This window comes from Galendromus occidentalis, unplaced genomic scaffold (genome assembly GCF_000255335.2).
Source record: "Galendromus occidentalis unplaced genomic scaffold, Mocc_1.1 scf7180000077427, whole genome shotgun sequence".
Taxonomy (NCBI): domain Eukaryota; kingdom Metazoa; phylum Arthropoda; class Arachnida; order Mesostigmata; family Phytoseiidae; genus Galendromus; species Galendromus occidentalis.
In genome coordinates this window covers 164268-177109 of record NW_003805415.1, presented here as the reverse complement: position 1 = coordinate 177109, position 12842 = coordinate 164268, and the positions used below count along the sequence as shown (strand labels likewise).

General features: G+C 51.2%; 2 protein-coding genes across 2 annotated transcripts; one reads left to right on the top strand and one right to left on the bottom strand.

Moving 5' to 3' along the window:
* Window positions 1-1724: 1724 nt before the first annotated feature.
* LOC100898031 (patatin-like phospholipase domain-containing protein 2) lies at window positions 1725-3482 on the bottom strand. Its single transcript, XM_003742537.2, has one exon. The coding sequence runs from the start codon at window positions 3432-3434 to the stop codon at window positions 1785-1787; it is 1650 nt and encodes a 549-aa protein (XP_003742585.1). The 5' UTR covers window positions 3435-3482; the 3' UTR covers window positions 1725-1784.
* A 1904-nt stretch (window positions 3483-5386) lies between these two features.
* Window positions 5387-6283, top strand: LOC100897884 (UPF0184 protein AAEL002161). Its single transcript, XM_003742536.2, has 2 exons — window positions 5387-5736; window positions 5963-6283. Exons 1-2 carry the CDS (start codon window positions 5598-5600, stop codon window positions 6130-6132), a joined length of 309 nt encoding a protein of 102 aa, XP_003742584.1. The 5' UTR covers window positions 5387-5597; the 3' UTR covers window positions 6133-6283.
* The last annotated feature ends 6559 nt before the right edge of the window (window positions 6284-12842 follow it).

Below are 12842 nucleotides of genomic sequence, written 5' to 3'. Positions count from 1 at the left end.
AGTCATCGTGTGCCCGCCCCAAAAAAAAGTCCTGGATACGCGCCTGCTCCTACCTGATTCCCAATTGAGGAACCTAGCTCATTCCCTCACTTGAATCGTCGGCGGGCCTCAGGGATGGAATTCAGGACTTCCTCGACGGTGCGACAGTAAAGTCAACATGTCGTCCGTCAGCATGTGTGCTTCTCACTACAGCTTCTCGCCCACCGACGGGTCCGGAGCTGCGCCTAGAAAGCTTGGTCTACGAGGATCTCGATTCGTCCGATCACTCGTGGGAGACAGGTGGAAGCCCTTGAAAACATGATAACCCCCATGGAAAGGGAGGAATGTTTCAAGAATAGGAATGAGAAGAGGCTCTGAGAGCGTTCCCAAAGCATGAGAAGTCGCCCACAGCGGCCTCTTTCATGCTATCTTGTAGTTGTCCAGACTGACCAACAGCCTCCGCTCGGAGATCTCGCTCAACTGATCGCGTGTAGAAACACATCGACCTCCACGAGAGAGGAATCCTTCCTCTTTCGAGAACGGAATTCATCCTCTCGAGAGCCGAGAGATCTCCTCTGATGCGACCAGTCCGGGATTCGCTAGATTGAAGCACCCAAGGAGCGCTACCTGGGTGAGTTTTCGTTATGTGAGGAAAGCGGCCTCCTTAATCTATGTATGCTGAAGGATGGATCATGTCAGCTCGTCGCACCTGGGAGCGGCGTGGAATCCAGCCTTGGGGGCGTATTTCAGCCGCTGGCAGGTACAGTACCGTAGAAAACACGATGCTCTCGGCGTCAAGCATGCATGTGTCGAGAGGATGATGAAATTTCCGGTGGATATGTGTCAGATAGCTCCTTGGAGTCGCTGAGCTCCTTAGATCGAGCGCGAAGCGATCGACAACGTCTTGAGTCTTGACGGTGAATCGCGAAACCTTGGATCATTCAGAGATGGATTCCTAAATCTATCCTTCTGCAGCGGTTATCCGGTATATGAATCCGGATTCGAGATCATCATGAGCTTCCCTGACCTTCCACCGCGGAATCCACTCCGAGGTACCGCCGGAAGCGTTCTGTAGGCTATCGCGAGGCTCTCCAGAGGTTTCTATTTCTCGGGCGTTTCTATTTCTCGGGCAAACCCGTCAGCAGATTCCGAAATTGCTGTGGGTTTTCCTCGAAGCGGGAAAATTGGAGAAGCTCTCTTCTGGTCCCTCTACCGGTCTCCGGGCTCTATCGTTGCCTGGATCAACCGAAGCAGGCTCTCCAGAGCCATCAATGACCATATACCCGTCGATGATGCAATTCTCTTGCCCCGACCCCACTCAGGTTATCTGGCCTTCAACCACAGAAACGGGACAATCACGGAGAAGCCCGGGTCGGCTGTGCGGTTTACCCGAGATAAGAGCTCGGAGAAGCCCCTGGGTTCTCAGCACATACGATCAGGGCTCATCTCACGATCGGACTATCTCACGAACTAGCACCAGCACCCGAGTCTGAAGTAGGTTTTTCTGCCCTCTACTTCTGAATTCATACGTATTTGCATCAGTGAGAGTGGAAGGTATCAGAATCCCGGGACACACGGTGATCCCGCGCTCCATTTGATACCGCGCCGGCGCCGTGTCGGCAGCAAGGGTGTTCTGAGAATTCTTGGACTCACTGGAATGGCTACCTACTAGGGGTATTCAGAGGGAAGCTTCGAGGGAGGTATCCCAAGAGGAGGTATCGTATCAGAGAGATGAATAAAAGACATGTACTGAAGGCTAGATACTCATTTAACCCAAACGTGGACCTCCAAACAGATATACAGTTCTATATTCTCGAGAGGTCAAAGATCTCCGTAACTCGCACACTATTGGTTTCGTCGTCGGTGTAGAAGAACTTCATCAGCGGGTCTTTCTGTCTCGTCACATTCACGATAGCGTTGATGCCTCGACTCTGAGGGGCATTTCTCTGCAGAGCTCCGTTGGTCAAGGAGACCGCGTCGGCGACAGACGGCAGATTTTCTGTCGAATCCATCGTCTTGAGGAGAGTCGAAGTTTTGGACATTGTTTCGTCCTCCATATCCACGGCAAAACCGAGATTGAGTTCTGAAACGAGTCGTTTCTCGATACCTGCGAAGGATTTCCGTTTCGCTCGAGCTATTTTGGAGCCTTTCGAAGTGTCCATCGTGTATGCCCTTCTTCTGGGCTCGATAGATTCGTATTCGTGAATCGCCAGCTGGTACGAAAGATGTCCCGACCCGGTGCCGATCTGGGCCCGGGACTCGGTCAATCCGAGGGCGTTTTTCAATTCCAAGAGTTTGCTAGAGATTGTCCTCGAGATCGTTTCTCTGAGCTGCGCTCTCAACGGCGCGAAGCTTTCGCGTAGCTTCCGCAGTGTTATATAGGCGATATCAAGCGGCAGGAGGACCGGAGCCGTGATGAGAGCGACCGTTTTCATGGTTCGTGTTTTGAACAGCCAGTGGTATAGGCTTCGCTCGAGCGCTTCGGCCGCGTCCTTGCAGGGCTTCTGGACCTTTTCAGGGAGAGACGATAACTGAGCTATCTGATTGACGACATCGCATTCCGCGCAGTCTCCGTCACGCTCTCCACCGGTCCCGTGCTTCGTTTCATGCTCTTCATGAGGGGTTTGTACAGCTGGAAGGAGCAAGGTGGACTCCACAGCTAAGCAGCGAACGCAAGATATGAGTTGGTGTCTTCTGAGGTATTTGATGGCATCGTCGAAGCCCTGCTGGCACATTCTCGCCAGCACGTCCGGATGTGGAGCGAAGAGGATCCGCTGCATCCGGTAGAGGTTCGCCGGCGACACCGACAGAGAAGTGTTTGAGATCTGTACGCAGCTCAACTGGAAACTCTCGTCCCGCGGACAGATGTCGCTTTCGCCCGAGAACGGAGATACCGTAATTGTGTTATCGTCGAATACTTTGAGGTTACAGCTGAAGCCTCCGTCGATGAATCTTTCGCCGCGTATCTTCGGCGGTATGTATCCGGAAAATACCGGGATGAAACACGATGCCATCAACGTCAGGATTAGTTCTTCGCGGGTGCTGTATCGGCTGATCACTTGGTTTTCCAATGATGAGCTCTTAGTCACAGAAATGAACAGTTTCCCATCACTCCGGATGTGGGCGTCTGACGGGAGCATTTTCTCCAGGTCCTCGAACAGGATATCGTTGATATTGAAAGTGGGATGGAATGGTCCCAGAGCGCGGCGCCGGGATTGCGTGGCCATTCGGAGAATGGAAGTGACAGCCACATCGAACGGCAACCGGTTCACCAAACAGCAAGCTGTCAACGCTCCAGACGACGCTCCGACAACTTTGTTCGCGACAATGTCTGGCGCGTACTCTCGGAATGCGCTCGCGACTCCCACATGATAAATACCGAGGAAGCCACAGCCGGAGAAACTCAGGTGCGCATTTTTTCTGAGCGAAGACCGTTTCCAGAACTTCGGTCTCATTATGCACTCTCACGGGCACAGCACTGTGACATTTCGCAGTGGTGAACTCTCCCGGAAACCGAGGCGATAGTAGATGCTCAGCGTGAAGCGAGGAGGATTCGCAGTGCACTCTCTAAACTTGATAAAAATCCGAGGAAAGATCGCTCAGCTGGTCGATGATAGTCTCGAGTGCAATGACAGCGCGCGCGATCATCGGATGTTAACGCACGTGACAGTCACACAAAACAAAGTCCCTCCAATCTCCCGTTTCAAATTAGGCTCTCCTAGAGCGGAATAGGAGCTCAGTTTCCCGCTTCCGTATCTGTGCATGGGAGTCCGTTCGGATGCGCCGCTCTACTCCGGTGACGAGCTAAACTTTTTGGCCGAATCGAAGCCCTTTTTAGATCAGCTGGCCTCAGAGCGGTACCCAATAGTGAGGGAGATTTGGAAATATTCGAATAATTGATGACTTCACGATCCGATTCGTGGATCTCAACGCTGACCCAGAAGCACCCGTATGGTCCCGCTGTCCTGCTCCGCGCTTGGCCAGGGAGCCAAGATGGCGGAGGATGCGCTCCGGAACTTTCCGCTGAATTAAAAGTTCCCCAACGCCCTCCGAAGCTTGGCAGCTCTAGAACCGGGCCAGGGAGCCGTAGATCCCATCGCTGAGCACACCCAACGGGAGAGGTTTCAATTGTTCCTACGCGCTCTGAATCCGGGGCAATTGATCTGACGGAAACCCCAGAGAAAGAAGGAAGTCGGGATTCGAAGCAAAATTGCAAGAGTGAGGAGAACCAGAGATTCTATCGGGAGCTCGGAAGAGATCGAGCTCGTGTTCTCGAACGACTCCTACGACGCTGTGTTATCCCTGTCGCAGATTCTCCGGGTGTTTAGGAGTCTCGCTCCGTGATTCGATCAGGAACCCCTGACGGGAAATACCGATGCTACACGAACGGTTCTCTGAACTTGGAACCGAGGACGCGAGGGGACTTTAAATCTCGTGGAACTCCAGGATCCGTAATTCGTACGCGGAATATCATTTTCTAATCCATGCGTGCTTTCGTCTGATTGATTCGGCTATTGTCTCCTTGGAACGGGAATGGACATGTATCGAGCATATGGCCTTCACGGCCGCGTGTACCGCAGGCCGAATACATGCTCCCCTGGTATCATCCGTTCTTTGCTGCGAGGAAGCCCGTTTGGTAACATTAGCTCCGCCATGGAAGAGACGTTCCTCGATCATAGTTCACGGATAGTTTGCAGTCGATAACGCCACGAATGCCTTATGAATACGCTGATTCTTCACGCGAGACTCAGCGAATGTCGGTTCAGCGAACGCCTTCACGAAGAATTTCTAGTGCCACGAACACTTTGTCCCCTCCGGCTGGCTCAACTGGGAAAAAAACTTGAAGAACATTCCTCACAGCGACTATTCGTTACAAAGAGCTTTTCTTCGCCGGTCCTGCGCGGTGCGTTCTTACGAGATATTGGTGCTCACATGCCTAGCTTAATTTTGATGACCGAAGTCTATGCCCAGCCGTACCTCAACTAGATTAGATTCCCCCATTCTTCCGAGGGAGTCAGAGATACTCCTCTCGAAAGGCAGACATTCCGAGATTCCTCGTCAGACTCCCTCAAGCCCCGAACTCTCCAGATTGAGAACTTCGAGAACTCACTCTTGAGGGCGGGCTCCGCTTCGCTGGAACTGGTTTCATGATCCAGAGCTGTATATCGGAGTTAGCTCCGCGGATCAGAGTAGGAAGAGAAGGAACTCATTACTATAGGGAGATTCGGCTTTGCTCTCTTCTCAGAATAAAAATGATATAATGATAAGATTTGTCTCCACGATTCTGACTCACATATCCGATGCGAGCGGTGGCACTCTCTGCGAAGGCTGCAGCCGCCGCGCCGCTTGTTCCCCTCTCCCCGACCTGTCGTTCTCGCTCTCAAATTCGTCTGGAACTCCGCTGTTTACGTTCGATTTGGAGCTCGAAACTCTCAGACGGTCGAATGAGTCTGGAGGAGACTTCATTCACAAAGAAAGTGCAGCAGCGACGAACAAGCTGACGAAGGAAGCTGTCATCTCTGGTGGTGGTGCAGGAGAAGACGGCGCGGGCAGAACTTGTGGAAAGGCCCCATTCTTGAACGGTGTTTTTTCCTTCAGCTGAGTGTTGGAACGCGAAAATGGTGAATCGGGATGAGCCTGAAAAGCAAGACGTCGATGATGCCGTCGTAACTGAAGAAATCGAGGACGAAGAGATGGACGAAGAGGAGGATGCAGACGAAGCTGAAATCGACAACGTTGAGCTCGAAGACGAGAGAGGTAAGCGGAGCTCTTGCTTTACAATTCGCAACCTGCATCATATGACTCGTCGGGGCGCTGCATAGTCATCTGACTCGCGCGTTCGAAGCGTCTGCGTGGTTTCAGTCAAATTTCTAGCTCTCAGAAAACGTCCTACTGTGCGTTGTATCGTCCAGCTCGTGCTGTTCTCATGGCGGATGTATTCGTGCACGATGACCTCGTAACGATACCCTCTTTGGCTTCCCAGAATTCTCGGCCGTCAACGATGCTCTGGACAATATCAATGAGGCCTTGGACAAATTGGAAGAACAGAACGACCAGCTGAACGAACAGCTGAGGTCCATTTTGGAGGCTTCCCGGCGCATTCAGTCGAAGCAGGCGAACCAAGGGTCTCAGGGGAGCCCCACATCTGGCTGATCGCTCCTAATTCGAACTCATTCTGTTATTGTTGATTTTATTGTTTCGCACCTTCCATGGATCCTCGCGTAGTGCTTCGTACTCATTTCTTCGGTCCCGATTTCACATTCCATAAGCGATTTTACCATCACCTAAATCATTAATAAAATATATACAACGACCTTCTCGGTAATTTCAAAGCTCAAAGATCAGAAGCTCTGACTGCTTCCCTCCATCGGTGTCCGGGAGACGTCGGCGTCGCCCTGACGGGAGCGACAAGAAGCTGATAATATTTACTCTCGACTTACTCTCGAGTAAACGGGACCTGCCGGCGCGATCTATGAATCTTAGGATGACTGCCCGCTCTGATCAGCTTCACCCATGTGTGGTCGCCGACCACTTGTCGGTCAAACGTGAGGACGCTGAAGCACTGCCTAGTGTGTGGGTTGAGGCTATCCTTGTGGAAGAGTACGTTCGCGTCCTCCGTTGTCTCGTCCCCTGGCTCATACCCCATGCCGTCTCGCAATCGCCGGGCCTGCCTCAAAACTCACAGTGTATCTGGAGGATTTGGTACAAATCCAGCGCGCAGCGGAAAGAAATGATTGAATGATACCTGGTAGAAGCGAATACCTTTGTAGCGGATAATTCACCGGACTTCATCAATGCGCGGTCGTCAACCATCGAGTCCGAAGAAACTCAATCTCTCGAGCTGACTTCCCCTCCGCAGGTGAAACGCGGCCGATAATCTCTTCCCTGGTGGAAAGATAGGGGTTTGATAATAAAGGCGTTTCAAAGGTTATCAATAATTAGACTTCGATGCATGCTCAATTACCCTTGCAGCTGGCGATTTTTCCGACTTAACGCGACGGCTACGGCGCCGTCAGCGCCGGGAAGTCGTAATGTACTTTGATGGAGGACACAGTTGGACAATACGACTTGCTCTGAAGCAATGATGACACCGGAAGTTTCATCTCTTCTTCAACTATCGGTCCGCTCGGCTGAGAAACCGACTCTTGTGCGCCTCCTGCAGACCAATCATTCCTCTGGGCTGGCTCTTCTCGAGACCGAAAGGAGCCGATTTTCCTCGGACATCACCGACCAATTATTGCTCCAGCGAATGAATCCAGGGAGCAAATCCACCCGGTCGCATCGGATACGTGTAGATTTTGGGCGATGAATTCATTGGATGAGCACGGAGACACCGACGGTGAGAAAGAGCCATCATCTGACTGAAGTCCCCGAGAGAGAAAGGTTTCTGCCCGCCACTATAAGACCCGCTGATTACTGGACTGCAAATCGACCCTCGCAACACCTAGCGAGGAGGTGCGAGAAACTTCATGGGTAAGAATGAAGTAATAATAAACTTCATAATTATTGTAGATTGCAGGTTGTAGCTGTGACAGCGAAATTCGCTTGAGACTCTTCGTACCTAGACGGCGCGCCTCATGCCTTATACATCGTCTTTGTTCAGAACAGAAAAAATGAGGTTGCCATCGAGCATGCAGTCAAATAAGCTATCGGAGATATTTTTTTAGTCTTCCTCGGGCGATCCATTCTATATAAATTTTAGCCCCGACCGAACCCTGCGTGGAGGTGGAGGGGGGCAGGCGTGCCAGCATGGGTTTCAAAAAGGGAACTCTGTCGATTCGAGAATATGAGGTCGGGCGATGTTGAAAACGTGCCTTGTACCAACAGATCCCTCTATCTGACATGTGGATGTTTCATCACTCATCTCAGTCGCCACCGCTATCAGGAGCTCGACGCGACGTTCACCCGAGGAATTCAGCTGAGGAATGCAATCTATGCGATAGAGGCTACGCGGCAGTTCCGTTCAGGGGTCGACTGCGATTCATTTGTTGGTGAAGGAATCGAATCCGATGAGATGGGTTCGCCGCGAGCGAAGCTCATGTGCGAGGAACTGCCGGAAGTCCAGACGGAAACACCGGAAAACGAGATACCTCGACTAATCCTATCTCTGAGAGCTGGCAAGTAACGAGTGAGACGCAGCTTATGATAGTTTTGCCTTCTCCTATCCCAGAGACATCGTGAAGAGTTCCATGCTTTCAGGACTCACAACGAAGCCCGCCGGAGACATCGTTACGATCCTGAGAAATCTCGCTCTCTGTGTCACCACTTCCTCAGCATGGAAGTTGGCCACTAGTCGAGGACTGCTCGAATTGCTGGCAGCGTCTTCGAATCACAGATACGGAGAAGTGGGGGAGTGCGCGTTCGAGATCGTCATGGACTGCCTCCTTAACCTGAATACGGAGGATGCCCCCCAAGACTCTCTGCAATCCATGAGGTGGCTCCTCGAGCTCGCGCGGGACTCCGTCGAAATCAAGAAACCAGCATCGAGCTTAGCATGTGTATTCCTCAAGACTGTTGGCCTTTCATGCGGCTCGTGCTCGATCTTGAGAGACGAGTTTCTAAGAATCGGATGTCTTTCGACTATCGAAGGGATTGGATTTGGAAATTTATCATTCGATGCTAAATTAGACTTCGTACTGGCGATCCGATCAATTGTTTCTCCTGGGATTCCTGATGTGAAACACGCCTCCTCGCTCTTGAATATATTGGAGAGAATCGTCGCTCCCTCTGAGATCTGCTGTGGTATCGCAGAAGCAATCTGCGAAACCTCATCGGCAATCGTGGTTCCGCTGATCAACGAAAATTTGCTTAATTCAAGGGAATTCCCGAGACTGATTGATCGCTTATCTAAACACGTCGCTGCGCCTGACTGCAGCGATGCTTGTTCCGCCGCGTATGTTCTGCTCATATCGAGAGTGTCCGCGATCAAAAATGCAAACTTGATTTTCATCGGAAATCATGGACTCGAAGCTCTGCACACTATCATGTATGAGCGTAGTTTAGAGCAAAGCACAAAGGTTTGCCGAATTCTCAGCGAGCTTCTTTGTGAATCGCAAAACCTGATATCTCTCGTCGTACACTACAATTTGCTCTCTCCGGTACTCATTTTGCTGTCAGATTCCGAAGCGCATATCCGACGGGAGGCCCGCGTAGTTCTGGACATTTTTGTACAACGAGCGAATTTCGGCCATTGGTATCAAGCGGTCAGACTCGGACTCATCGAAGCTCTGCTGGTTCTGCTCCTCTCGCGAAATTCCGATGTCATCTTCGAAGCGATTCAATTCTGTTCTGCCATGATGATTAGCGCACGGAAGGCAGAAATCGACTCCTACATCCTACAGGAGATGTTGAACAACGAAATCCCGAATCTGTTCTCCAGAATGGCCTCCCACGGGAACGAGAGGATCGCATCGATTAGCCAGAAGTTCTTCGAAAAGTACTTCCGCGAAGAATTCGCGGAGGAGGACATTGAGCACGAGAGTTCGTTTTGAGGTGTTCGCTCCGGGGACTGAAAGTCATTGAAGCGGCGCAGTCCACAAGTCATGGTTGTGATTGCTGAAGATTTTCTAATTTATAGATGAAATCACCGAAGGGAGATGAGGAATATGTATAAGAATATGCTTTGACAGGAACGGGAACCGTCTGGCTCTATAGACACATTGTAAGGATTCAACTCGAAATAATACACTCCCCTTTGATTCTCTCTCAAGCTCTTACTGAATTTCGCAAACTCCTAATCATGTCCGGAGTATGCCTCGAGGCGTTGTATGCTCGACGACTTCGTAAGCAACTGGCTAGCGCGTGAGCGGCTCGGTTAGTTCGTGAGCTCACTTGGACCCTTCCAGACTTCCATCGGCGAGCTCAAAAATCGCTGTGCAGAATCTCATATTCCTTATGTCCTCAAACTCGTCCCGAATTTCGCAGATTGAGTAGCTCTCTCTCAATCTCCGGCGGGGAAGATTTCCCTTGCGAATCGGACGATTTCCGGTCGCAATTCTTCAATTCTCCATATCCAGCGCTGTGCCCAGCGCTTGAGACAGGGGTGATATCGTAATCGCATATCGCTGTACTGGAATTTCCGCGTCAGGAAATGCTCGATGGGCGAATTCGGTAACCCGGTGAGCACACTTGCGAGTGTGTATCTATTTTTCATGCGCAATCGACGATTCCGGTATCTACTATGGACTATGTAGAGCGCGCTGATATACAATCCCTCCCGTGGAGGGATTACTTCCTTTGCAGGGAGACGGGTCGTTCCCTAGAATTCCCGGAAAACTCCGACGTGATCGATCCGATGGAGGCGCTTGTCGGAGAACCTTGCAAAGGCCGAATTGAGCAAGCGACCAAGTCAATGCGTGCACGTGCATATTCCCCGTCCATATGACAGTCCTCTCGATCGAGCCGAGGTCGCATCATCACGGAGTAACCGGAGCCGCCTTTGTCCACCATGCGCGCTGATTCCAGTGACAGTGACAGTGAGGATCGTGACTCGATCGCAATCTCAGACGCGACCCCTCCTAAGAGATACAAAGCCAATAGATGTATAGGACCTGATTGGTTATTCCGCTATGACGCCATGTCTAAGGAGCTACACAGGTTTCCGTTCTGTAAGTATCGAAGATGACGCGTTACGCTCAGAGATGTATGGCATCTTGAGGACCGGAGCACCAGACTCCCGCATCATCTGGGGTCGATTCAATTGATTCTTCGATTTAGTCCCAATTCGGTTTACAGTAGAGACTCCGAAGTCCACACAAGATATCAAAGAGCTCTTCAGTCGAGTTCTGGACACGACGAAACACACCTTCTTCCTCAGCGAGAGCGACCTCGAGACGATCAATGATGTTGCGGCGGAGGTTTACGGATACCAGAAGAATTCAATTCAGTCAATGACGTTGGACTTCATGCGAGATCTCGCGAACATATTCGCCGCCTTGGCTGATGGGGGCAGAGTGGACGCATATCTCGAGAAGATCCTCACATTCTACCAGAACATCGTCTTCCGACACTCGAAAAACTGCGGCCTTTACTCGAGGGCTGCTCGACACCTCCGCGAATTGTGCGACAAGGGCGGCTATCATCGATTCAGAGCTCTACGAGCTGTGCGAGTGTCGGCGTTCCACACGTTTCCGCTCCAAAGGTTCGGAAGGGACGCTCTCAGAGACCTCATTAAGATCACCGAAGTGAAACTATCATGGAATAGCACACGAGACCCCTTGATGCCAGGTGTGGCGTTGTTCCTCGGCCGAGTTTGTGAACTTCAGCGCGGCTGTGGTTTCATCAAAGAAATTTGTCCCGTTCTCTCCAAACTCCTACCTCGCATCGCTCAGGGCCAACAGCCGGCGGAGGACTTCGAATATGTTCGGTCTACAAAAATATATACCAGGGCGTTCAAACATGGCACGATATATTCGCCCTGCGGCTCGTGTCGATTTGTGGTCACGGAGCTCATCAAGGCAACCTTCGACCATGCTGACGTAGCTACGACGGGTCTATTGGTCACCCTCGATGTCTTCCCGAGAATCGCGAATTTGTTCCACGATCGCGACGGACGTCTCCTATGTCTCCTCATGAGCCTAGTCAACTCCATCTGCTCCGGTCCGGGTACTCTCTACATTGATCATGTTATAAGATCGAGGCTACACTTGATCGTTCTTAGGAGAGTCGAACCAAAACTGTGGGGGCTCTACCTCGAGAAAGTAGCTGTCAGAACCATGGACACGTTCTTTGCGCGGGCTGATAGCGAGCAGCTGTACCGTGCCTCAAGCGAAGGTCTCGTTGCCGAACTGGTCGAACTCTTGAAGAGTAGACACGAGCAAGTCACCGGCAATGCCGTCAGGTGGCTCTTCGCTCTAACCCAGAAGATGCACGCAGCAGATGACCCCTCGTTCCTCCCGAACTTCCAACAGATCGTCGCGCGGTCCAACGCATTTCGGTTACTTAGAGCGTTGATCGACGATGAGCGCTCTCCCGTTTCAGAAGCTGCGCAAATCGTGATTGCCCGACTCCAGGAGTCTAGAGCGTCGAAGCCCACGGATCAAGACCGTTGGAGAAAGGAAGGAGATTTAATTAACCGGAGCAGATAGAGGGATTCGATTGAGAGTCTCCGTGGAACCAGCGCGCTACATGCCAGCAACTCTGCTTTTACCCGTTAGTTGTGATTTTTCAATGGAACTGCGCAGGCAGAAAGAAGATTTTTTATCTTGCAGACAAGGGAGAGTGAGGGAAATTGTGTCTTGAATCCTGAACTCTATTTCCCTTATATTTATATGTTTCCTTCATGGAGCTTAATTTATCACTCTGATCGAGAGCATAGGTACGCGGCTGTGAGCATCCATGCTCACATCATCATATCATGTTTTCAAGATGAAGATCAGCAGCATATCGGATCGATTCGACGCATTCCTTGTGGAATGAGGATTTTTTAAAACGAGTTTGTTCCCGTTCCTGGTGTTCCTCCGGAAGCTGAGTCAATTCTGGTAGTGGAATGACTCTATTTTTAATTTCGATTCGTGGTCTGCTTCCTGGAATTCCCTACGATAATAAAAGTTTCCATATTGTCATCGAGGATTGATCTCATCAATTTCCTTCGCGGGGAACTCAGACCTCTATTATGACTCGAAATCGATTCGGGATCCGACTCTCCCTGGAGGCTCTCTCTTATGGAGAACAGGAACCTAGGCGACTCGCTCGGACATCGCCTCACCGAGTTGCGCATCGTCGCAGGCACTCCCAGTCGGGGTATGCCCAATGGGTCAGCGATGAGGAAAGGAGCTCGACATCTCCCATTGAGGTGAACACTCTGCATATGCCGATTGCTTCTCTGATATTTCAGACAACATTGCACGTTGGACTCGAGTGGA